Source organism: Trachurus trachurus (assembly GCF_905171665.1).
Source record: "Trachurus trachurus genome assembly, chromosome: 15".
Lineage (NCBI taxonomy): Eukaryota > Metazoa > Chordata > Actinopteri > Carangiformes > Carangidae > Trachurus > Trachurus trachurus.
Window position 1 is genome coordinate 4,045,310 of NC_139906.1, and position 22,137 is coordinate 4,067,446.

At 42.5% G+C, this 22,137-nt stretch overlaps 1 protein-coding gene across 1 annotated transcript in view; it reads right to left on the reverse strand.

Annotated features, from left to right (window-relative positions):
* Positions 1-6,095: 6,095 nt before the first annotated feature.
* cdh11 (cadherin 11, type 2, OB-cadherin (osteoblast)) overlaps positions 6,096-22,137 on the reverse strand; it is a gene marked incomplete at its 5' end in the record, with an annotated part of 33,427 nt that continues 17,385 nt past the window's right edge. Inside the window, 9 exons of the mRNA XM_083988661.1 lie at positions 6,096-6,515; positions 7,257-7,408; positions 8,351-8,602; positions 9,838-9,955; positions 11,011-11,132; positions 14,036-14,172; positions 14,360-14,499; positions 14,692-14,805; positions 19,976-20,163. Of these exons, the coding sequence (XP_083844787.1) occupies positions 6,150-6,515; positions 7,257-7,408; positions 8,351-8,602; positions 9,838-9,955; positions 11,011-11,132; positions 14,036-14,172; positions 14,360-14,499; positions 14,692-14,805; positions 19,976-20,163 (1,589 nt within the window). The 3' untranslated portion in view covers positions 6,096-6,149. The remainder of the gene's footprint in view (positions 6,516-7,256; positions 7,409-8,350; positions 8,603-9,837; positions 9,956-11,010; positions 11,133-14,035; positions 14,173-14,359; positions 14,500-14,691; positions 14,806-19,975; positions 20,164-22,137) is intronic.

The window sequence follows — 22,137 nt, forward strand, 5'->3', positions numbered from 1 at the left end:
AGGTGATATTTCAAAATCCTAATTATAAAACAAGTTGAATTTTACATATCTGGTTCACACACTCCCTGTCCACATATGTATCAAATTTTAGGTTGAAATGTAAAACTACTGAGGCACTTTAGAGTTTTTCCAAAGAGTGTTTGAGAGTAACAAATGATAATAAAAAATGACAACAATATTAAATGACATCAATAATGGTTCTGATCAGCATTCGTGTACTTTTCTAGTATCGTGGCAGAATGTTACATATTGTGCAGCTAATTTAGCAAATTGTGGATCTTCTCCCAGAAATACTTTTAACAGATCATCACCTGTTTTCCCCTGGTATGATGGATCTGCTGCAGTTATCTTTTGTATGAACACCTCTCTCTCACTTTGGTACAGAGGGCAGGAGAGGAGAAAATGGGCCTCAGTTTCTGTTTCTCCTGAAGAACAGTGTTTACATGTTCTTAGTTCTCTGGGCTTTCACTCTTTTTTCCACTCTCACTCTCTCTCTCTTTCTCCGTCACAGATGCAGTAGTTTGTCCGTCCTCTTCCTTCTTTCTGATTGATTCCCTTCCTTCGATTTTGGTCAGTCTCTCGTCTCTTTGTCCCAGTGGGACGCGGCAGAAAAGCTTCAGTCGGGTGGAGGAGTTCACCTCTCTTCCTCCTCCCTCCCTCCCTCTCTCCTTCCCTTCCTCCCCCGGTGGGACCACGGTGAGCAGGAGGCAGAAAAGTTCACATTTCTTTCCTTCTGTTATTTCTCTCTCTTTCCTCTTCCTTCTTCCTTCTTCCCTCCGTGTCATGTTTTGCTAATTTTTTCCCACTGGCTGATATTTTTCTCTTTCTCCTCCTCCTCCTCCTCTTCTGTTTGCTCCGTGTCGACCTTTGGAACAAACAGCTGGATTCTGTTATTTACATCACTCTCGTCTTTGTTTCTTTTGGAATAAACAATAAAGAATAAAAAAAAAGAAGCCGTCGTCCTCTTCCTGCAGTCACCTCGGGGTAAATCACAGACTCTGACATGAAGCTGGACTGAGACACGACACGACAGCTGCTGTTTAGTCCTCAAGTTTTTCACCTTCGGAGCAGGAAACAAGTTTTTTCCATTTGTGACCTCCTGGGTGGAAAACTGTAGCTACACACCTGTTCTCAGTTACAGTAACTAATGCAGCACACACACATTTTATCACAATCATGTTAACTCTCTGTTCTTCTTTGCTTTTGGCCTCTGTGATCAAAATATCTGCTGATCTGTGGGAATAAACTGGGAAACGAATCTGCTTAAATATGAAAACATGACCTTTTTTGGGGTATTTTCATACACAGAATTGTTAAGTAAGAAAATAATTGTTGAAAATGGGTAAAGAAAACTTATAGTACATAATATAAAATAATGAAATTTAAAGGATTAGTTCACCAAAAAATGAAATTCAGTCATTGTTGACTCATCCTCATGCTGATGAATACTCCAGAGTAGTTTTTTATTCCTCAAAGTGCATCTGGAGACCTGGGAGGCCTGTTCGTAGTCCAACAAAATCCTTATATGAGAGTCAATAGGGCCAGACACAAAAAATATCCATAAAACTACACAAAAACCATTTAATCTTCCTCCACACTGCTCGTCCACTGCAATCCGAGTGTCCTGAAGGGATATAGTCCAAATTTTACTGTAAACGACCTAATTTAGGACATTTTTACAGCCTAAACAGTCCTGTATTGAATTTTCCTCGGGCGCGCTCTCATGCTCATGTGATTCACGCTTGCATTACGGAAGCGGTGGCAGACAAAACTCACGAAAACTCGCGATTGGGACACATCAGTATTTACATCCTGCTGAGTGACTGAGCGACACACAAAAACAAGAGGGATCTGCGATTTGATGCTTTTAAAGAAATGAGAAAAATGTCAGAGGACTTCAATGTCGAGGAAGAGCACAAGTTCCATAGTGCAAGCCAGTGCACACGTGAATAACGTGAACATGAGAGCGTGCACCAGACAAATTCAATACAGGACTGTTTAGGCTGTAAAAATGTCCTAAATGACGTCCAGATGCACTTTGAGGAATAAAAAAATACTCCAGAGTATTCATCAGCATGAGGGTGAGACTTCAATAATGACTGAATTTCATTTTTTGGTGAACTATTCCTTTAAACAGTAGAAACAGCAACAGTCTGAAATCTGTAGCCTGGTCGTACAATATCTACCTCTTTCCCTCTGATCTGTTTCCTCTTTCCTTTCACTTCTTCTCCCTGTTGCTCTTCTTTCCATATCACCTCATTTTTCTGCAGCTCCTCCAGAAGTGCAGCAGCCTGACCTTTTCTCAGTGCAGCTCCCCGAGGAGAGACTCAATGAAATGATATTTGTGTTTGTTGGTGTGTGTGTTTGTACGTGTATGTGTGTGCTCAATATGACTGAGGTGAATTAGTAGCCAGGGTGTTTGTGGAGTCTGAATATGAATTGATTATTCACAGTTTGAATAATTTGTCCTTGTATCAGCTGCATACCACAGAATCAGCTTCTTATAAACCACAGAAACACTCAGAACAGTCTCACAAAACCAGGAAGTTGCAGAGAAGTCGAGCACAGAGCAGCTGATGATGATGATGATGATGATGATGGGATCAATATGTGCTCAGAATAAAAACAGTCCTGAGTTATAAAACGACCCCACGAGGAGCCGGAGGTCCAGGTTTAGAAACAGATATCGGACGGAATAGAAATTATTCCTTTGTTTCCAAGAAAAGTAAAGTTTTACAAGATGTGGAGGTCACTTCTGCTGAGTCATGTTTGGATGAGTGAAGCTCTGAACACAATTTCTGTCCAATATGTTTAGTTTAGTGAAGGAAAATTAAAGCTAAATGGTTTTAATTGAAGCTATAGTTTATAATTAGTCCTGAAATAATAAAACTCTGAGCTTCTACATAAGATAATGTTGGTAAAGGATGAGTAATATAAGAACACAAAGTTAACTCCCACACACAGCTCAATATCATTTTATAAAAAGAGCATTTATTTCAAAGTTTTTTTTTTTCGCTTCGGAGATTGAAGCACATAGTAAAGCAACAGTACAATGTTCAGAAAATATAAGTGTGATGCTGTAACATTTTTTTTAATCTTATCTTCTTAACATGTTTTTGTTGTAATACTGGAATATTCTGCATGTATACTAAAATAAGAACTTTTAAAATTGTACAAATCGGTACCATAAAACTTGACAGAGAATAAAAACGAGGCGTTCTCTCACTGCAACAGACACAGATTGCTAGTTTTTCCTCTTGAACAGGGAGAAAGAACGACAGAATGCCAAATAATGAAAAACAAAAAAAAGAAACCAAATCAAATGAAAGAGAGGTTGTGTTCACAAAAGCTGATGTTTAAGTCATTGCAGCTCTGCAAAAAGTCAAACATGAATTTGCTCCTGTGCAGCTGCAGCCGAAAGAAAAGAACAATTATTGTCATAATAATAATAATAATTATAATAATTATAATAAAAAAAACAACAATAATAACCATAATAATATAATAATAACATTAAAAAAAGATTGAACAAGAACGTACACGCTTAAAAAGGATGTTCTGGTTTCGGCCTCTTCGTATATGTGGCTCTGAAAAACACACTGCTATTTTCCACTGTGCACATTTTATGTCTAAAGAACCAGTGTGTAGGATTCAGAGGCGACATCTGATCATCGTGACCTCCCAAGCTTTATCCGGCGGATGTTAAACAAAAAAACTAAAAAAAAACAAACAAAAAGAACAAAAAAACCCTACACACTGGTCCGTCACATGGCGACACGTGTTGATACAACAGACGTCGCTGCCAACAGAGCTGGTGTTGGGTGGGAAAAAACGAAACACAGTGCACATTTTCTCGGACGACATTTACCGTGCTCGCAGAAACAAACAGTACATTCTGTTTTAAGAGTGCGCTCGAGGCGAGTGATCGATCTATCACAACGTCTGCACATTGCTCTGCTCTGTACTGTACATACCTAACATGGAGAAGAAGTTTTGCTTTCTGAATATACTTTTCAAGTTACAAAAAGAAAAACAAAAAAAAAAGATAGAGATAGAGAGAGAAGAGAGAGAAATAAAAACGAGAATGCACTGCGTTGCAAGAGTGTCCATTAAGTTTAAGGCGATTTTTAGAGCTCACAGGTTTTTTTTCTTTTTTCTTTTTACTCATCGTGATTGATCATCATTGGTGGACTCCAAATGAAGAAGTGATCATTCATTAGTGGACTTGGAATGGGAAGTGAGTATTGATTATGGGAACACAAGGGGTGGGTGGGGTGGGTGGGGGGGGTTAGGGTGTCATGTATTCTTTGCAATGAAGAATGAAAACAAAGAATCATCCACAGTTTTAAAATTGAATCCATTCGTTTTTAGTTTGTTTCGTTGTCGTGGGTTGGATACTCAACCAAACCAACCCTCCTCTGTTTGTGTGTGTGTTTGTGTTGTGTTTTGTTCTGTGTGTAGCTACGGTCTCTATACTCGACTCTCCACTTGAGTCGTCTTGAACTCTTTGTGTTTTGTGTTTTTTTTTTTTTACCCCTGGAGTTGTTGTTTATTTATTATAAGGCCACCATACTGTGAAGATGCTGCGAGCATCTTCACAGTATCAACAACCCAGAGTCTGTCACGCCGTCGTTACCTGCTGAGTTCTGCACACACACACGCACACACACACATAACAACAACACAGGTGAAGTAAAAGCGTTTAGTTTCCCACCCCTCTTGCTCTCGTCCTACTGTGTCTTCTACATAACGTCACAGAGAGCGACTACTGAGACCGCCCAGCGTCCTCCTCCTTTAGGAAAACGGCCGAGCAGGACGCAGGTGAATCCAGTCCACAAAAAGCAATAAAGAACCTCTAATAAACTAAACACTTTGCTCTAAAGCAAGTCATTTTGATCATACAGCAACATCTTCATCGTCGTCTTCCCAGCATTTTAACTTCCAGACAGACAAATGGTTGAACCTCCCGCCCGTCCCGGCTCTATACGATGCTCAAGTCTGTAGGAAGAGACAGAGGAGGGAGGGAGGGAGGGAGGGAAGGAGATATAGAACGAATCGCCTTGTTGTTTACAACTACTTCCGGGTAGAAAACCAGCATGAGAACAATAGCGACGGACCAGAGTTTCGCTATATCTCATTTTTCATGTCACTATATCACCGTTTAGACTATGTTTGTAAAGTCTATAAAACCAATGATTGGACAAACATTACTATTTCTGTGTGCACGTTTTTGTAATTAGTCATGGTTATCATAGATTAGCCGGGCTAACGGTTAGCTACCTGTTTAACTTTAATAACTCAGTGACTCAATAAACGCTCCATGAAAAAATATTTTCTCCAGCGGATATCTGAGTTACAACATGACTGAGCTAACTGGATTAGTTTCATGTCGTGTCCCACAACGGGAGGGTTTTAACAGCTGACGTCCTGATGTTAGCTTAGCTACCGCCGTTAGCTTAGGTACTAGGGCTGTCACTTTTTATTCGACATTCGGGGGGGGGGGGGGGGGGGGAATAATATTCGAATATATCTGAACGAATTACGGGTCATTCAATATTCGTTCGAACCTCATTTTTCTAAAAACTGACAGCCCTATTAGCTACCGCCGTTAGCTTAGCTACCGCCGTTAGCTGTCCCTGTCAGCTGAGCCACTGATGCTTTCTAGACACTGTGATTCCCCAAAACTGAATAAATACCACACATAGCAACACAAAACACACACACACAAATAGTAATGTTTCCTCAATCATTTCAGATTTGTCTAAACGGTGATAGGGCGTGAAAAATACGATATAGCTAAACTCTTGTTTGTTACTACTGTTCTCATTCAAATTACATGCTGGTTTTGTACCCGTTAGTAGTTGTAAACAACAAGGAGATTCTGTCTATAGGAGGGAGAGAAAAGGTTTGGAGTGGGTGGGTAGGGGTAGGGGGTTTGAGTCCAAGCGTTCATGGTGTGTCGGTTATCAAATTGTCTTGGAGGACCGGGGGAGGAAGAGCCGTTAACGTTCGTTGACAAATTGGCGTGGTATCGGTCAAGTTGGTAACGATCAATCAGGGAACCAATAAATGGAATCAATATATCAGAAATCTGGAAGGACGGGGGTTGGGGTGGTTGGGTTGGGGGCGTCCACTCAGTGAGACCACTGTTAAGAGTCATCACCGTCATCGCCGTCGTTAGCGGAGCAGTCTTTGGTCCCGTACAAATCCGCCAGCCTCTTGAAGCGCGGCCCCCAGCTCTGCAGATAGTCATAATCCAAGTCGGACTCGGTCGTCACCGACTCGAGGGAGCTCAGCGATCCGGCCAGCGACCCTCTGCCCTCGTAGCCGTAGATCTGGATGGAGTCGTAGGGCGGCGCGGTCGGGTCGCTGTCGGCCTCGGCGATGCGCGTCTTGATGAAGTCGTCCACGTCCACGCTGTTGGCCGCCGGGCGACCGCTGCCGGGCCGCAGGGGAAACTGCAGCTCCGGTTTGATGTCCTTCCTTGGCAGGAAACCGTTGGCACCGTCCGGGTTCTACAGAGAAACAGGAAGAGAGAGTCAGAACAGGGTTAATTAAAGAGTTATTTAAAGGGATAGTTCAACATTTTGGCATATTTGCCTATTGCCATAATCCCTATAGTCGTAGAGTAGGCCTAGTAGTAGTAGGTTCTTCTAACTGTTGGTGCAAGCTGTTTTTAGATTGGCGGGGCAGAGACGCTTTTCCCTCATCAAACTCATCATACACACAATCCAACATCTCCAAAACTCTCATGGACGAGTTGTGACCTGCACATTCACCACAATAATAACGTATAATTATGTAACATTACGACACATGAAGCAAATACTCAGAACAACTTTTGTTCAGTTCAGTTCAGTTCAGAAAACTTTATTATCCCCCGAGGAGGCAATTTGTTTTGCGACAAGCAGAACAACACAAAAACACAAACAAGTCTTTGAAATCACTCCGCCCAACAGTCGTGTCTGAAATGTAGTTCCGGCTGCATTTGCCTCTAAAACAACTCTGTCTGGTAACATTGTGTTATTATCTCATAGTGTGGTGAATGTGCAGGTCACAACTTGTCCACCAGAGCGTTTTGGAGTTGTTGGATTGTGTATTTGATGAGTTTGATGAGGGAAAAGCAAAAATACCGTGCGACTCTGTTGCATAAGCTGAGCAGAATTTGCCAAAACATTGAACTATCCCTTTAATATTCAAATGACCACGAGAAAGAGAAAGAAAACTTTCAGGGTTCCCTCTGAAACATTTCCTACCTGCAGTGTTGCGATGTCGAAAGCCTCCGTGTCCTCCTCGCCGCCTCCCTCGTCGTCGTAGGTGATGATGTTCTCCCTGATGTCTTCCTCCTCGAACACGATCAGCGGCTCCTTCTTCTGACGCCTCAGAGCGACAAACAACACCACGATGGCTGCCAAAGATAAAAACGATTACATAACGACCCACAGACAGGCTTTATGGGGGGAAAAAAAGTAGAAAAGTGAGCGCTTGATAATTTGTACGCACTGGGTACTTAGTTTAATTAAAGTTTGGACAGTTTGTATCATTCGTTATTTCCATTTTCAATTGGTGTGTGGTCAAGTGGTGCCACGATCTGTTCGGACCACGATCCATCAATGGACACAGACAATTATATTTTGTTTAGAAGAACCAAACTTGTGTCTCTGAGGGAGGAAAACATGATATTCCAAGTATAGTATATTTTTATCGATCCAACGTATCGTATCTTTGCTAACGCTCGTTACCAAACTTCTAGGTCACGTAAACCAAAGGACCCATTAAATATTAAAGTCCGATCAAAACCAAAAATTGACTTTTTGAAATTATTGTCATATGTCATATTATATGTCAATCTAGTGTTTAGGTTCTGCTACAAGTCATTTCAGCAGCAAAGTCACGAATGCAGCCACAACTGAGCATTTTAGATTTGAAAATGCGGTTTCAAAGTCAGAGTCTGAAAAAGTTGGATTCACTTTTTCAGCACACAGTCGGGATTAATACGTCATAATCCCGTCATATACATACTCATGAATATTCGTAGAATCTGGATTTTTCAATGAGGGGGAAATAGTAAATGTGTTTTTAGTTTTAACTTTTTTATGGGAAAGCAAATTTAATCAAAAAATAGTCATAGCAGAGCATTTTTACAATTTTTAAAATGCCTCTTTAGGGGGACTTTAAAGTAAAATTCAGTCCTGTGGCCGTTTTTAAAAAATTGAAATATGAAAAACCAGGCTTTTATTCGTTTTTTCTGTTGGATTAAAAAACAACCAGTCACTTTTTCATTGTTTTGATTTTTGATTTCCGATTGCAAATGGAAAGAATGAATGAAACTTGTATTGTGGACATTTACCGAGCAGGATGACGATGCAGGCCAGGATGGCGATGAGCGCCCCGGTGCTGAGGCCGGCCGGCAGCACGTACGGCTCCACGTTGCAGGACAGGATGGTGTCTCTGCTGTCGCACGAACACACGCGGATGGTCAGCGTGTTGGTGCTGCTCATGGCCGGGAAGCCGTTGTCGTTGATCTCCACGGGCAGGAAGTAGACGTCCTGGGTGAGGCGGCTGAAGCCTTTACGCAGCACGTAGATGCTGGCGGTGCTGTCTGTGGACACACACAGGGAGCAGAGGCCGATGAAAACAAACAAAACAAAAAAAACACACACGTAACACACTGTTTTCTTTGTTGGATCTCACATTTTCATGCATTAATGTCCACACACACACACTATATATTACACAGCAGAGTAAATGAGGTGTGACTCTGGTGATATTAAATTCAATAGAATAAAATGAAGAGTGGGCGCATTCATCAGTTTAGAGGGAAGTTAATCAAAGGCCATTGTTACCGGCGCTAACGTGACGTAGTATAGTAGGCTAACAGTTATTTAGCTCTGCTGCTTCTGTCTGTTCAACATTCACACAGCAGCAGAGAATCAAACATGCGATCACTACGGTGCGGATCCAAACACCTCACTTATCACAGCGTTAGAAAAAGTAAAGATAGAGAGAGATTCTAATAATAAAGCTTTACAGGAAACAAGGGATGAAACAAGGCAGAAAATAAAGCAAAAAAGTTGTAATGTAATGCATGTAACAGGAAACTACTGCCTATTTTCAAAATAAGAGCGAAGGCGATGATCTATCTTTTTATTGGCATGAACAGAAATGTGCTTTTGCCAAAGCATTTTACATACAGTATGATTTAGATAAGATATACATAAGATATTTCAATAACAAATATACAATATTAGACATTTCAATATTAGAAATATACAATATTACATCTATCTATCTATCTATCTATCTATCTATCTATCTATCTATCTATCTATCTATCTATCTATCTATCTATCTATCTATCTATCTATCTATCTATCTATCTATCTATCTATCTATCTATCTATCTATCTATATATTTCTTTTAGTCTCTCTCTCTCAGTTTTCACTAAACTTAATTCAATCAGTTTCCTCCCTGAGATGTATGTACAGACGGACAGGGACCCCACTGCAATTAATACAGCCCGCAGGACATGTGTGTGCACTCGTGTGTGTGTCTGTGTGTGCGTACGTATGTGTGTGTGTGTGTGTGTGTGTGTGTGTGTGTGTGTGTGTGTGTGTTATAGAGAGCACCTGCTGCTTTCTACAAGGTACTGTAAGCCTCCATCTGGTTATGCTTTGATCTAATCTGAGTGGATGGGAGGTGGAGAGAGAGAGAGACAGAGACCACAGATGAAGAAGCACAGAGAGAGATTGGCTGCTACAGTAGGAACGACTGGAAACAGACAGACAGAGAGGAGGAGAGAAAAGAGGTGAAGAAGAGGTCTGACTCTACTGTACCTCGGTTGTCTTTCAGGGAGAAGTTGTGGTTGTGGGCGACTTCTGGAGCGAGACTGAAGGTGAAGTGTTGTCTGTGAGCCATCTCATCTTTGTCTACAGCACTCACTGTTTCAATGACCTGCACACACACACACACACGGAGAGAGAGACAGACAGAGAGAAAGAGAGGAATACATGTCAGTGCATATCAGACAGTAAGACATCGAGTCAAAGCGATTTAAAACACTGACTGTGAGTCAGTTTGAGCTTTGGGTAACACTTCACTTGAATACGTGTTCATAAGACTGACATAACACTGTCATAACCGGCATGACACCTGTCATAAATATAAATGAATACTTATGAGGCAAGGCAAGGCAATTTTATTTGTATAGCCCGTTTTTACCAACAGTTTGTCTCAAAGGGCTTTACAGTACATGGCATCGTAACAACATCCTCTGCCCTTAGACCAGAGGTGTCAAACATGCGGCCCGTGGGCCAGAACCGGCCCTGCAGAGGGTCCAATCTGGCCCTCACAATGAATTTGTCAAGTGTGAAAATTTGAAATTGCACATATTTTTATCAAGAAATTTCAGGTGGTTCATAATATGTTTTGTAAAGGGATAGTTCAGTAACTGTAAACATCTTATTAATGTACTAAAACAGAGGAAAATCTAAATTTTTAAAATATATTGAAAGGTTATTATGCTATTATTTTACAGGTCCGGCCCACTTGAGATTAAATTGTGCTGTTTGTGGCCCCTGAACTGAATTGAGTTTGACATCCCTGCCTTAGACCCTCACATCCACTGAGGAAAAACTCCATAGAAAACCCTTTAAACAGGGAAAAATTGGAGAAATGACAGCTGTTGTCAAGTGTCACTCGGTAAGTTATGTCACTTTTGATGCAAAGTTGACATTGTTTGAGATGTGAGTCCTTGTTATGACAACGTGACAAAAAGACATACATACATAACCTGTAATTGCCAAATGATGTCAAGTTACAGTATCATAACAAGGACATATCAAACAATGTCATGAACACGTATTCAAGTTACTGTAAGTGTTACCGAGCTTTGTTTACAATAATCCTCCAAAACACGGACATGTTTACACACACACACACACACACACACACACACACACACACACACACACACACACACACACACACACACACACACACAGACGTACCTTTCCTGGTGCCACTGTCTCACACATGAGGACTTCGTTGTTGGTAGCAAACTCTGGCGGGTTGTCGTTCACGTCTTTCACTTTGATGTTAACACGCACTTTGGTGTCCTGGTGGTGGCCTCCTGCACACACACACACACAAACACACACACAGACAGAGGGAGGATAAGGAAAAACCATCAGTGTCCTGCTGCAGACAGGAAGTCAGTGTGTCTCTGGTGTGTGTGAGTGTTTTGACGTTTTGTTACTGAAACACAAAGCAAAGTGAATATTTTGCAGCAAGTTTACCTATCAATCATTCCAGTCAAAGTGTGTGTGTGTGTGTGTGTGTGTGTGTGGTAACTCTCTCGTCCGGCCGTTTGTTATTTTTGATTTCAGACATCAGTCAGACGATCTCTGCCACTCAATTAACCAAAAAAAACCTCCATGTCGATATGCAACAGTGATAAATGCCAAGTTTTGCCCTCGAATGAAGAAGAACTGGTTTGAATGATGATGTTTGAAGAAGCAGCAGAGACACACGGAGCTGATGTGAGCTCAGAATATTAACTAAGAAAGACGGAGAGGGAGAGCAGAGAGTCGACTCGTCCTCCATCTCTACATTGATCTACAGAAATAAAAATAAATAAATCTGCGCTGTGCTTCCTCACATATTTGTAATTCTAGTCAGTGGGTTTTTTTTCCCACTACCCTGTCATTACCAGGCATTTATTTAGCTTCCCAGGGCCTGTTAGCGGTTAGCGTTAGCGTAGCCCGCCTCGGTCCCGGGGCTTTGTGGGCGGCGAGCCCGTTTCCATCTGGCCGTCTGGCGTCGAGCGCGCCGCAGGGAAACCACGCGGCGCTTTCTGCGAGTTGGAGCCCACGACCACAGACAGAATACCAGGGTGGGGCCACACGGCTGCTGGGGCCGGTGGGGGCCGAGGCCGCGGAGGAGAAAGCTCCAGAGGCCCCGGTGGGTCAACTGGCATTCCCCTCTTTCATCCCCCTTCACTCTCTCTTCACATCTCTTTCTTTAGTTTAGATAACCGCTGTTTCAACCCACTTTTAGTTTAGTCGCTTGAACATTTTGAAATTCAGGGACTTGATTTGAGTTGATTACATTACAATAGAAACCATGTACAAAGCAAAAAATAAACTATCCTGAATCTGTTTAACCATCCTGTTGTCCTCCTGGGTCAAGGAAGGAAGGAAGGACGAAGGGAAAGAAGTAAGGAAGGAAGGAAGGAAGGACAAAGGGAAAGATGGGAGGAAAGAAGGAAGGAAAGATAGAAAGAGGGAGGGAACAGATGGGGTCAAAAAGGCAGGAAGAAGTAAGGACGAAGGAAAGGAAGGGAGGAAGAGAGGGAGGGAGGGAAAAAGGACTGTGGAAATAAGGAAAGGAAAAAAGGAAGGAAAGAAAGATGGAGGGAGGGTACAGATTCGTTCAAGGAGGGAAGAAGGAAGGAAGGAAAAAGGGAAAGAAGGGAGGAAAGAAGGAAGGGAAAAGGGAAGGAAAGAAAGATGGAGGTATAGGGAACAGATTGCGTCATTTGGATGAAAAGAGGAAGGAAGAAAAAGTAAGGACGAAGGAAAGGAAGGAAGGAAGGGAAAAAGGATTGTGGAAAGAAGGAAGGATGGAGGAAGGAAACAGATTGGGTCAATTTGACCCAGAAGGACAACAGGAGGGTTAAAGCGTTGATATATACCGAAATAAATAAATAAATTCATTCTTTTCTTACAGAGCGACCAAACGTTCAAGTTAAAATCCTCTCAGCAGCCGTTTGTACTTAAAACTTCAGTTTATTTCTCATCTGTTTGATATTTTTCTTGGTTTCTTCTCTGGTTCAACCTTCACTTTAATGAAACTAATCACTATTTAACTATCTAGAGTCTATAAATAGCAAAAAAAAGAAAAAAAGAATTCAAACTAAACAAAGACATACGAGGCCACGTGCATTGACCTTAGCCACCAGACGCTGAGCGCTAGCAGCTGGATCCACTCAGCAAACATAAAACCAGCAGGCTTCGACTGTACAGCCGCCTGCAGCAGCCAAGCCCTGCTGGCTGCACATCAATGTATAATTAGTTTACCAGGATTCAGGCAGATCTGCACCGACGGGGCCGTAGCGTAGCGCACCGACGATGGTGCTAACTTTAGCCCGGGAACGGGGGGAAAAAAATTAAAGAGAGCAGCTTGAAGTCTGAACATGCAGAGTCTGCAGCAGCACCACAGAATGACAGGTTGGATGTACACGGCAGCCTGGTTGGTGGCTGGGAAAGTCTGGGAAAGTGTCCATCCTGTCTGTCTGCAGCTCAGATCAGATACCGACACACAAACTGTTGCTCTTTAACTAAAAAAAAAACACAAAAAAACTGCTTTGCCTCCATGGATTAGCAGCGACTCACAGGCTCAGAGCTGCTGTGTCACTTCATATTCAAGTGAACGGAGACTGAGGCAGCAGATATGATAATAAGATAAATACACTGCAAAAACTCAAAATCTTACCAAGAATATTTGTTTTATTTCTAATCAAAATGTCTTATTTCTAGTCAAAACAAATCTCATTATACAGTACTTAAAACATTTTTAGACACTTTTTACTTCTTTCAAGCATATGTTCACTTGAAATAAGTAGAAAAATCTAATAGTGGGGCAAGTTTTTCTTTCTTATTTCAAGTAAAAATTAGTTTGAAACAAGTAAAAATGATCTCAAAACAAGTTAATTTTTAGGTGGTGGAAAGAAATTAGTTTTGACAAATATTCTTGGAAAGATTTGGAGTTTTTGCAGTGTAAGAGGAGTGTGAGTGGGGCGGTGTTTAGCTCAGTTGGTAGAGCACCCGCCCCATGTGTAGAGGCTATACAGTAGTCCTCGCTGCAGGCGGCTCCGGTTTGAGTCCTGCGTCGGACGGCCCTATCCTGCGTGTCATTCCCCCCCTCTCTGCCTCCCATTTCCTGTCACACCCTGAACTGTCCTATCTAATAAAGGCATGAAAAGCCAAAAAATATACAAAAAAAAGGAGTGTTAGTGTGAGCGTTGGTTCGTACCGATCTCCGTGGCCGACACTGAGATGTTGTGCCAGTTCTGAGCCTCTCGGTCCAGAGGCCGGGTGGTGGTGATCATCCCGTCCTCCGCGTTGACGCTGAAGAACTGCTCCACGTCGGTGTAGCGAGGGATCATGTACCTGCACACCGAGGTCGAATCATAAAAAACTTTATTTACACTGAACACTTGAATCATCACTATACAATAAAAAGCCACAGTGTCAGAGCGTCAGAGAGAGTTTATTACTGTAGAGATGTGAGAATAAAAACAAAAGTGAGGCGTGTGTTTTATGTTTTACATGTGATGAACTCTGCTTCATGTGTTACCTGACGGGGTTGTTGGCCACGTCCGTGTCCTTGGCGTGGACTCGTCCCACCATGGTGCCTTCAGGTGCGTTCTCCTCCACCTCGAAGGTGTAACTGGGAGCTACGAACACCGGAGGCTCGTCGGCGTCCTCCACTGAAATCTACACACACACAAACACGCACACATGTTTTATTGTTTTATTAGACTGGATTTGTAAATCGTTATCGTTTATTGTATTTAAATTCTGTTTCTGCTCTGATTTCTTTATCACATTTCACCTCGTACTCATGCACACAGTTACAAACATATTCCATATACAGTATATTTGTATAGATAAATGTGTAAACTGCACCTTTATCGTGGCTTCGTCCTTGTAGGGCCCCCAGGCGATGAACTGGGGGTCGATGTGAGGGTTGGATCCTTCCACCTTCAGAGTGTAGGACCTCTTAGTTTCAAAGTCCACATGCTGAGACAGAGAGAGAAGGAGGGCGTCAATCAGTGTAGATCAAGTTAAATACCAACAGTAAACACACACACACACACACTCTCATCTCTTTCACTGCAGAGGTTGTGTTGACTTTGTGAAGTGACCGCTGCAGTACCTGTGTCCTCTGGCAGGGGGCGCTGTGGCTACATGAATGAGCACCACTAGGATGTAATCCACCACCACAGTACATGACCAACCCTTTATATATATATATTTAAATAAAAAAAACCATAGGGAACCCAAATCCAGCCTTTAATTTGCAGATAGTTGATGTTATGTGAAGTTGATGTGGATGTTTCAGGTCAAAATGCAGCGGCTGCTTTAATCATGAGATATAAAAACAATACGTGTCTGTTTATAATGAGGCTGAATGAGGTTTGGGAGTCTGGGACAAAGAGTCTGATAAAAGGGACCAGAGAGAGCCGAGGAGGAGGTGGTGGCATTTAAATCTCTCCTTTTCCTTTTCTTTCCCTCTTACAGAGTTTTAATTCATCACCACCAACCCCTGAACATGGATGTTTTAATATCTACAACAGGAAACAAGAGACATTTTCTTTCTTTCTGTCTTCCTCCATGCTGCGACTTACTGGAGTGTTTGTTTGAAATGTGGCGTTCAATGACAAAACCGAGAAGCGTCACTACACACGCCTCATTTTACATTTTCATTTAAGGAGGCACTTGATGCGATGACCCTCAGTTAGAGTCTTTATTCATAGCTACTAAACACTTCTACCACCACACCTGTATAAAAACACACAGGAGGAGATGGTTTTAATCAGAGTAAATAAAGCTCAGCTGGGCGTCGGGGCTGAGGTATTAACCCAGATAATAACCACTTTAAAACACCACCATTTCTCTTCTCTTCATCGGTTTAAAAGGAGGTTGGATGGACTTGTTAAAAAAATGAAAGAAGAGGAAGAAGAGGAAGAGGAAGAATCCCAGGAGCTGAGTTAATCTTCTCATCTCCAGGCTCCATCACTTAATGAAAGCCCCGAGGGAGGAGGGACGGTGTCGGAGCAGCAGCAGGAAGCCGCCGCAGATTTATGAGGTTGACACATGATTAAGACCAGCACACTGAGGAGGAGGAGGAGGAGGAGGAGGAGGTTTAACAGGACATCAAAGAGCAACTTATTCTTCTCATAACTTTATTTATACAGCACCTTTAAAGGGGAACTATAGCTAGTCTGGTGTCTCTAACCCTCCTTTCCTCCATGTGCATTTGTTTTCAACGAAGCCGGTGAGAAATCAATCCACGGAGCGATGGATAACGCTATTTCTCATCTACCATGTTACCATGTGTATATCTGTGTTACAACCCATTGGTTTAACCTCCGTGGAGCAGAAAACTGGTATGCCTTAAGGTCCAGTGATATTTACTGCTTGAATATTCCACAAGTGCAGACTGAATTGGGGGAAAAAAGCGCTCAGTTTTGCCGCCCCATCAACATGGAACAATCTCTTCAGGCTGAACTGAAAATGTCTGAACTTGTTTTAACTTATATTGAATTGTGGCCCTATTTATTGTAATGTATTCTGTAATGTTATGGATGTTTGTTGACGACGTGTGCTGCTGCCTTCTTGGCCAGGTCGCCCATGAAAATGAGATCTCGATCTCAACAGGTCTATTTACCTGGTTAAATAAAGGATAAAAAAATAAAAATGGAGCTGCTTGTTAAGAGTTAAGGTAAAAATCCTGCAGAGTTCCTATTTAACAATACAAGGTTATGAAACAGGAGCCAAAGAAGAAGTTGAAGCAATACAGGTAACAACCTGAGACCAGGAGGAAGCAGAATAAATAAAATGAGAAGATTCAGATGAACGATAACAAAAAAGAGTTATTTGAGATAAAGAGAGTGGGAACAAGAGAAGCTGGAACAACAAATAAGAGAAGCTGAATAAGATGAATAAGACAAAAAGTGAATGGGAATAAGATAAATAAAACCGGGAAATACAAGATATCAAAGATAAATACGAAAGTGAAAAAGTCTTATAAAGGAATAACTGAACCCTACAACTGATCCATAATAAACTCTGGACCTCATTGGACCAGGAAGTGACATCATCATCATAGGGTTTCACTGGTACTGAGTGATGTCATCATCATCATGAGGTCTGTTCTCTCTGTGATGTGATGCGATGCAGCGTCGGTGGTGCAGGTGTGTAACGTGTTGATGACAGGTACGACGCTGATAGGACGGAGGTGACCCAGTTCTTTCATTCACCCCCCCCCCCCCCTCCCCCCCGTTGTTGTTGCCCCCCCCCCCCCCCCACACACACACACACACCACCATTACATTTACTGTCTCTCTCTGTTCATTCTCCCTCTCTTTGTGTAATCAGTGTGAGATAATAATATTCACAATAATGCCTTCCTCTCTCTCATTCACACAAACACACACACACAAACACATGCACACATGCTCGCACACACTTAAACACACACACACTAACACACTCTCTCTCACACACACACTAACACACACTCTAACACACAGAGTCAGCTCCTTAATATTCTGTGGACTGCTTTCGTCAGGACACAGTTGAAAGAGAATAGCTGATTAAAGCTCATCCCTGTGTGTGTGTGTGTGTCTGTGTGTGTGTGTGTTGTGAGACGGAGAGTGAGAGAATAGAGATTAGTGAAGGCTTCTCTCTCTACGTTGATTTGAAAGTGTGTTTAGGTGTGTAAGTGTGTGTGTGTGTGTGTGTGTGTATAGTCGTGGCGCTGAAAGGTGCTGATTTCCCGAGAGGCGCGTTAAGTCACAATAATCACACACACACATATACACACACACACGCAAACACACACAGCTGTTGAGATGCCATAATCAGATCGAGTGCAGCCAAAGTGGGGTTACACACTTTCTCCAACATGCACACAAAAATCAACTTGAGACGATTGAGCGATTACACACAGGAAGCAGCGTGTGAAGGAGACACACTTGTACACACACACACACTGACTTGAACTCATGTATGTACAGTAGTTCAACATTTTGGCAAATTGGCCCATTGCCATAATCCCTATAGTCATAGCAGTAGGTTCGTTACCTTTAATTGTCAGTGCAAGCTGTTTTTAGAACGGCGGAGCAGAGTTGTGAGCTGCTCAGAGCTACACTACGGAGGCTCATTATGGGATTTCTTGGTTTCCCTCATCAAACACATCAAATACACAATCCAACAACTCCACAACGCTCTGGTGGACAAGTTGTGACCTGCACATTCACCACGCTATGAGATAATAACACAACGTTACCACACAGAGTTGTTTTAGAGGCAGAACCGCTGATGCGCGTTGCCTTCAGGGACAGTTTTTCATCAAGCAGTCTCTGAATTTCCCTCTAAAACAACTCTGTCTGGTAACGTTGTGTTATTATCTCATAGTGTGGTGAATGTGCAGGTCACAACTTGTCCACCAGAGCGTTGTGGAGTTGTTGGATTGTGTATTTGATGAGTTTGATGAGGGAAACCAAGAAATGCCGGTTGTGCATGCATGAGACCCGGCATCGATCGCTTCGACACTTTCTCACCACGTCGGTTAAAAAAGAAGCTGCTCTTCTTTTCTCTTTTCAGCAACGTCATCATCATCGCTGTCTGAAAAAAACTCAACTTTGCCGCGTATGTCATCACACTTTTAAATAGCTTAAAGCTCATAATGACACGTATGAGCGCCAGAGTGTCAGAACCAGTTTGGAAAATTCAGAGTAAAAAAAAAAAAACCAGAGAGAGAGGTCGATGGTTTGGACGGACGACAAACCCACAGCAGCTTCACACAACCGCCTTTTTTTCTTTTCATACATGTATGTAGCAGAAGAAAAAGAGAAGCATCAGAAAGACGATAAAAAAATATATATAAATAAAAAGTTTTCATTCTGGTTCCCGTTCGCACATCGTCCACAGGTCGGACTGTGAACGCTGCTATTTTCTAACTGAGGCTCTCAGAGGTCGCACGCCCAGGGAGAGAGAAGCAGCTCAGTGAAGACTCAGCTCATAATCCTGACCTGCAGCCACACACACACACACACACACACACACAACACTGTGTATGTGTGTGTGCATTAAAAAGAGAGAGAGAGAGAGAGAGAAGGAGAAAAAGTAATTGTGTGTGTTGAGCTGGATCACTGAAAGCTTTAGTTACCGTGTGTTTGTGTGTCTGCGTGTGTGTGACGATGAGCTCTCTGGCCTATGGAAGCATGAAAGTTAATGCACTGAAGCTGCTGCTGCTCCACCATTTCTATTCTATTCTACTTTATCTATTTGTTTCTATTCTGTTCTATCTTTCCCTCTTGACCACATTTCTTCTGCGCCGTCACAGCGGTCTGTGACGCACACACACATAGTTTCCATCCGAGCTGCTGCTGAGACAGAAACTATGAGCTGACGAAGCTTCACCACAACCTGACGTGACTACGGTATACACTGTTAAAAATGTGCGTTACTGTAAGATGATCTCACTTCATAATCTAAGTTTGCTAAACTCAAAATTTTTGCATTTTTTTTTTTAAATGATGAGTGATCCAAACGAAACATAATTCTTTATAAGTTAAAGGGTTAGTTCAACATTTTGGCAAACTGGCCCATTGCCATAATCCCTATAGTCATAGCAGGAGGTTTGTTACCTTTAATTGTCGGTGCAAGCTATTTTTAGAGCGGCGGAGCAGAGCCGCGAGCTGCTCAGAGCTACGCTACAGAGGCTAATGGGATTTCTTGGTTTCCCTCATCAAACTCATCAAATACACAATCCAACAACTCCACAACGCTCTGGTGGACAAGTTGTGACCTGCACATTCACCACGCTATGAGATAATAACACAACGTTATGGAATGGAGTTGTTTTTAAGGTAAATACAGAGACTGCTTGCTGAAAAACTGTCCCTGAAGGCAACACGCATCAGCGGTTTTGCATGAATTAACTAAAAACTCTATTGAAGACGGATTTGGTTTTCATTGTTGTTGATTTTTTACAGTGTTATTGAATGTTCTGTATTCTCCATTTTTATCTCTAACAAACAAAAAAGTGAGAGTATGAAATTGATCACTCGTATTGAGAGTTATCACCTGATTCTGCAGCTAAAAACATGACAAAAAACATCATCGAAGCTCTAAAATCCCACCGTGCAGCGGGTTCCTGAACGCCCCCCTCCTTCCTTACCTTCTTCAGCTTGATGACGGCCTCTCTGGTCTCGGAGTCGGTGCTCAGCTCGAACATGCCCAGCCCGTCGCCGTCCACCAGGCGGTAGTTGACCATGCCGTTGTCCCCCATGTCGGGGTCTTTGGCCTTCAGGCGTCCCACCTCCTCCCCCGGGACCTTGTCCTCCGACACCGACATCGGGTAAACACCTGGAGAGAGAGAGAGGAAGGGTGAATTACAATTCTTCCTTTGCTCGACCCCTTTGTTTTACTTCTCAGGTACTAGGGCTATGTGCAAGGCAAAACGGCGCACTTTATATTCTTAAAAATGGGTAACGTAATATGTATTGAGTATTGTGCATTTAAAATAGCACTTTATATGTACTATGCAATCGGGCAACTTGCAATATAATTACGCACCTAACACTTTAACACTATAGCACTCTGCACTTTAATCAGCCTTTTGATATATAATTTTAGCATTTTAAATACTAGCGAAATACATATGGTCCCCTGACCCTTGGCCTGTATATTTCTTGATCCACTGTACGGTTTCATTGTTTTTTGTTCTTTTTCTGTCCTATTATGTTTTCAAGGACACATTTTTTGTTTTGTTTTTTTCTCTCTCTCTGTAATTACCCATTAAGACTAATTGTTTCACTTGTTGTCATCAATTGTTCTACTGTTGTCACTGTTAATCTTATGTTAACATCAACCTGCCGAAGGGACTAAAGACTGAAGAAATTAGCCGTTGGCTATGATCTTGCATATTTACATGTACAGTATATGTCCATTAATATGTATTGTCCCTATTTTAAATAAATAAACTCAAACTTGAAACTTTTGCGCGTTCACGTGAAGTGGTGGGGGTGTCCCGATTCTGGTTCAGACGAGGGTTAGGGGGAAGTGGTAGGGCTGTCTGGCCCTTCAAACGACAGAGTTTTTTCTGAGGCACACTTCAAACCGAGGGGTATGACAAGTTTCCCAGAATGCATCTCGCGGCAACCTGCAGCTGTTTTATTTCTCGCTGTAGCGCTGTTATTACGTCACTTTGTTAAGTTTTAATATTTTTTCATGCGATAAAGTAGCTGTTTAGATCCTCAATGTGCGGTTGATTTATCCAAATGACTGTTGCTGTTTAGACGTTTGCTCCGATGTTTTTCGGAGAAGAGGAGCTCGTCAGCCGGCCAACCTCTGTCGTCATCCCGGGAGAAAAGACGATCGCTAATTAACTTACCCGCAGGTTTTTAAAGGTTTACCGCCGGGTAGTTACATTCTTTTTGGGAGATAAATGCTAGTCTTATTGATGAAATGTAACAATTGTGGCAGTCGCATTAGTTTGTTTGAATGAAAAGTGAAGCTTCATGTGTGTATTGACTCAGTCTGCATTACATTTTATCTTATTTTATTAAGTTAACATGGTTTTGAATACAGGATTTTGGTTGACTTTCAGCCCCTACCTCTTGTAGCTCTGTTTCAAGGGGGGAAGGGGTTAAGGGTTAGGGATGAAAATTAGAATTGGAATTGGGCCCAAGTGATCGGTTTGGTGATGTTTCAGTATCGGTTCGCTCTGTTGGCCGCCTGCCACCGTGTTTTTACGATCTGATCTGGGGTCAGCGGCGAGGGATTAACGTGAACTCCTCCATCTGTTTCCCGTGGCCCCGAGGACATGAACATCCCCGATAGGTGTGTGTGTGTGTGTGTCTGAGGGAGGAGACACCTGGTCGGCACAATGAGAGCCGTAGGACCATATGTCCACTCTCCCCTCTCTTTTCTTTTCTTTTCTCCTTCCCTCTCCCCCTCTCTCTCTTCCTTCTCTACCTGTTTCCTTTCATCTGTCTCTCCCTGCTCTGTCCACCTTCCTCCTTCCTCTTCTTCATCGTCTTCTGGCTTTCTCGCACACATTAGCATGATTATCCTGCTCGACCAGGTGTATCATGAAATTCATGAGGTCATTCTCAGGCCTCCATCCAACCATCCATCCATCCTGCATCCTTCCTTCCTTCCCAAATCCTCCCTCCCTCCCTCCGTTTTTCCACCACCTCTCCATCCATCCTCACCAAATCCCTCCTCTCTGTCGCTCCTCTTCATCTCTGTCTGGGCTCTTTAAACTCTCCATAATGTTGGCCAACATATTTCCCTCCCTTCCTTCCTCCTCCTTCTTCATCTCACATTTGCTTCTCT